General features: G+C 45.4%; 1 protein-coding gene across 1 annotated transcript in view; it reads left to right on the forward strand.

The window, feature by feature from the left end:
- The first annotated feature begins 659 nt into the window (after nucleotides 1–659).
- USP14 (ubiquitin specific peptidase 14 (tRNA-guanine transglycosylase)) overlaps nucleotides 660–4,088 on the forward strand; it is a 21,984-nt gene continuing 18,555 nt past the window's right edge. Inside the window, exons 1-2 of the mRNA XM_015423298.1 lie at nucleotides 660–814; nucleotides 2,406–2,551. Of these exons, the coding sequence (XP_015278784.1) occupies nucleotides 799–814; nucleotides 2,406–2,551 (162 nt within the window). The 5' untranslated portion in view covers nucleotides 660–798. The remainder of the gene's footprint in view (nucleotides 815–2,405; nucleotides 2,552–4,088) is intronic.

The following is a 4,088-nucleotide window of genomic DNA, read 5'->3' on the forward strand; positions in this document are numbered from 1 at the left end:
ACTCAGGTCCCTGTCCTCCCCAGACTCCTTCCCCAAATCTCCAGGAGTTTCCCAACCTGGATCAGGCAACCTTAAGAACATAAGAGAAGCCAATGTTGGATCAGGCCAATGGCCCATCCAAACTAACACTCTGTCACACAGTTGTCAAAAATACCAGGTGCCATCAGGAGGTCCACCAGTGGGACCAGGGCACTAGAAGCCCTTTTTCTGTTGTTCCCCCACCCCAGTACACTCTTTATTGCTCTACTCTCTACCACCAAACCTCCCTAAGGTGCCTATTCACCGAACTCCTTGTAGTGTCGGAACGAAGTGGAAGAGTCAACGCGAGAGGCTGAGATAGGGTCCTGGCTGCTTATTTAACATAGAGGTGCATGACTAGCAATGAGAAATCGCTCCCCCCCCCGCCCCCCGGGTGACCTTTAATCGGGGCGTATGTGGAAGCACAAAACCCCCAAATGACCAGAGGCTCCAGCATTTAATTCCAGGTTTCCGCTGGAATCCGCAGCTCTACCAAAGGAATCCTAGGCCGGAAAGGAGAGAAACCGCTTACTGGTGCGGCAACCCCTTCACTTCCTTTGACGAAGCTGCAGCGCGACGGCAACGAACGGAGAGTGTAGCGGGGAGGCGCCTTTTCCGGAGTTGCGCGCGCACTAGTTTCCGCTTGCAGCGTCATCCTGAGGGGCCGGTTTGAATGAGACCCCGAGGGAGGGAAACGAAGCTCGAGCCGCTTCTTGTTTTTCTTGTCTTGAGGCACCGCCGTTGCCGTCCCCTTTCTCTGCTCGTCGCTGGTCGGCCGTCATGCCGCTTTACTCAGGTGAGTCTAGTCCGCCTTGAGGTTTAGCCACCGTGTAGGGCCTAACTCTGGTTCCTCGTTAGTCTTGTGTCTTTTAGGCCTGCTGAGGGGAGCCGAGTGGTTGAGGGATCGAAGTGTCCCCCGCTGGTGTAGCCTGCCCTCCAAAAGCTGGCTTTAGTTAAACCCTGAGGTTTCTTTACGCTAGATGGGGGGGGGGTGGTCCGTACTCCTCCATCTTGCCTCGCAATATGCACGGAATTGGCATCTTGTGGCCTGCTGACTAACTTCTCCACCTCGTTCCGGTGGATCTCCAGCCCATTACAGAAGATATCGCCGTCCAGTTGCTTCCCATACACTGCGGAAGCTTGCCCTTCGTGAGTACTCTAAGGGGAGCATGTTGGGATCGTTGGCTTGGCCTGCATCTACGATGGGAATCTTATGTGTTGAGAATAGGTACTGATCTACATTTTTAGTGCCGGTAGGATGTTGATACAGAAGAGAAGATGAAACTGTCTGTGCTCTGAGGGCTTGCGAGGGGGTAGCTATGGAAGAAGGTTTCAAGGCCTGATAATGAATTAATGGGGTAGCAGAAACTATGGTTAGATCTAGGAGAGGTTTGTGATTTCAGTTGCTAGTGTGGAGGACTAAGTACGATGGGGAGAACATATTATATGTCATTATTTCTGTTGACTATCCATGTGGTAAACTCTGTTAAAGGGGAGACTTGTGAGAAGTTATACAGAGGGAAATAAAGAGGACAAGGCAGACAGAGAGAGAGAGACCCTTCCTTTAGTCTTTCTCATTGGCTTTTCCTTCCTACTTTAGCTCCACAAATAGTTGTTACTGCGGCAGTTGAGAAAAGCCCAACTTGAACTTGTGATATTGTCTCATATGCAGGGGAGACAGTGATAAGATGGACTTGGAAGGCAGTAGTCTGGGTCTTCTTCCCAGACCCCATTGTCCTTTAACTTAAAATAGCAGAGCTCAACCTGTTTTCTTTTCTGTGATGGTGAATTACTAGGTTACCACAGCTTTTACTGTCTATTACTAATACCCACACTTTTATCTCATTCTTCCTTTGTGAAGCTTAAGTTGGCATTCCACCACATTTTATATTAACAACATTCCCGTGGAAAAGTCTTTTCTGAGTGGTAATGACCAGGCCCAGTAAGCTTCATGACAGTGTGTGGTACTGAATTTGAGTTTCCCTGATTTTATACAATGCTCTCTTAACTGCATTACACTGAGTTGTTCTTTGTCAAAAACATTTGCTATCAGGCTTTATTGCAAGTTCTGCAGGGCTCTTTGAACCTAAAATGCACAGACTTGAGAAGCTGTCTTCTAAAAGAATGTTATGGCTGTTCAGCATTGTTAGTATTTTAACAATGCAGTCCTATGCAAGTTCTCTGGTCTAATTTTAGCTGTTTTAGACTGGAGTCCAGGATTGCATGGTTGCATTATAAAATTATTGTGCTTTACTGACTCATAATGCTAATCATGGGATAGGTATTTATGAAAATTCACTAAATGTTAAAACACTTTGCATATGTTAAAAGAGTGCATTAACAATAATATGTGAAGCCATGTATCTTTCTTTGATTCATTACTGCAGTTAATGTGAAATGGGGTAAAGAGAAATTTGATGGTGTGGAGCTGAATACAGATGAACCTCCCATGGTATTCAAAGCTCAGCTTTTTGCTTTGACTGGAGTTCAGCCAGACAGACAGAAAGTGATGGTGAAAGGTGGCACTTTAAAGGTAGAGTATGGCAATATTTTGCCTGTTATTTTATTATACAGTTTTGTAATATGCTGGAGCAGGTCTGGACATTAGAGAAAATGTTTGTATTGACTTGTGTCACCAAAAATCAGCACCTCAAATTAAAAATAACAAGTGGGTGATTTTAAAATAATTGCTACCTTGGATATACTTGTGTATAAAAGGGCAAATTGAGTCATGCTTACAGTAAACCAGTGATCCCCAGTGTTGTACCCATAGGGGCCATAGCACTTGATGATGTTTCTTAAGACCTGGCCAGTGGCTGCAGGAGCCTGATTTCCTGTGTACTGGAGAGAGAAAGACAACAGAGGGGAACTAAAAGGTTCTCAGGCATCTCATTGCAAAAGCCTGCTTGGATTGAGCTGTGAAAGTTCTGAGGGGAGGCTTCAAGCACTGCTGACTGGTTCCGAGCAGGTGACTGCAGAGGGAAGCTTGTATGACCTTTATTTCCCTCTACGCATTCTCTTTCCAGAATGTGGCCCAACTCAGACAAGAGACTGAGATTGCCAAGGTGCCTGGAGAAGAACAAGCTGGCAATGTAGAAAATCACACACATGCTAATCCCCCTCCCCAATACACACTGTGGTCAGCTCATTCTTTTCCTGAGTGGTTGCCATTGTGGTGGTTTTACTCCTCTGCAGCCTACTCGCTCTCCTCATGGCAGCTACCTGGGTGCTGGAATGAGAGCACAGAGACTGCAAAGAAGGGTAGGAGTTGTTGAAGAGGACAAGTCCCTTATCTATGCCCCTGGTTTAAGACCTGCACCTCAAAGGCTCATCACAGCTAAAGCCTTTCTCCAGTCCCTCTAATAATGTCTGTTTCAGTGTGAGAGCCACCTGTCAGCCAAAAGCCCAACTGAACCTTGGCCACTTTTTTGGAACATAGACCAAGTGGCATGTTCAGGAACAGTTCTCTAAAGAGCCACAGGTGACATGTTAAAGGGCTACATACGGCTATAGAGCAATAAAGAGTGTATTGCTGCTTTATAATATGTTTTGATAATTAGTGCTGGGAGCTGCTGCTGATGTTAGCTGAAGAACCACTTAGGACACATCTCCTGTTTTAAATATTTAGGCATGGTCCTTCAATCTTCAGGGGCCAAAAATGCCCACATTCAGTATGTAGCGATGCAAGGTGAAAGAACTGCCAATAACATCCTTATGTTTTATCATACAAAAGGGGCTCTTTTCGTCCCAGCTGCTCAAAACCTTTTTCAGGCAAAGGCAGTTGCACAAATGCTCTATGGCACCGTAGTTGGCCCCTCTTCTTTCAGTTTTGCTCCTCTTGAGAGGGTTCAAACCAAATTTCTTAGAGCTATCCTTCAGGTCCCAATATGTGTCCCGAATGCACTAATAAGATTGAAAACTAGTACCTTGAAGATGGAAGCCAAAATTACTTTGGCCTCTGGCTTAAAATGAATTTTCAACCTGATTAGTCCATTTATTATGATCGGATAATTTTCAATCTAAATGGTTGAAATCAGTGCACAATAAATTACAATTACTGGGATTCTCCC

The sequence above is a fragment of the Gekko japonicus genome, unplaced genomic scaffold (genome assembly GCF_001447785.1).
Source record: "Gekko japonicus isolate JY-2015 unplaced genomic scaffold, Gekko_japonicus_V1.1 scaffold1146, whole genome shotgun sequence".
NCBI classification, from domain to species: domain Eukaryota; kingdom Metazoa; phylum Chordata; class Lepidosauria; order Squamata; family Gekkonidae; genus Gekko; species Gekko japonicus.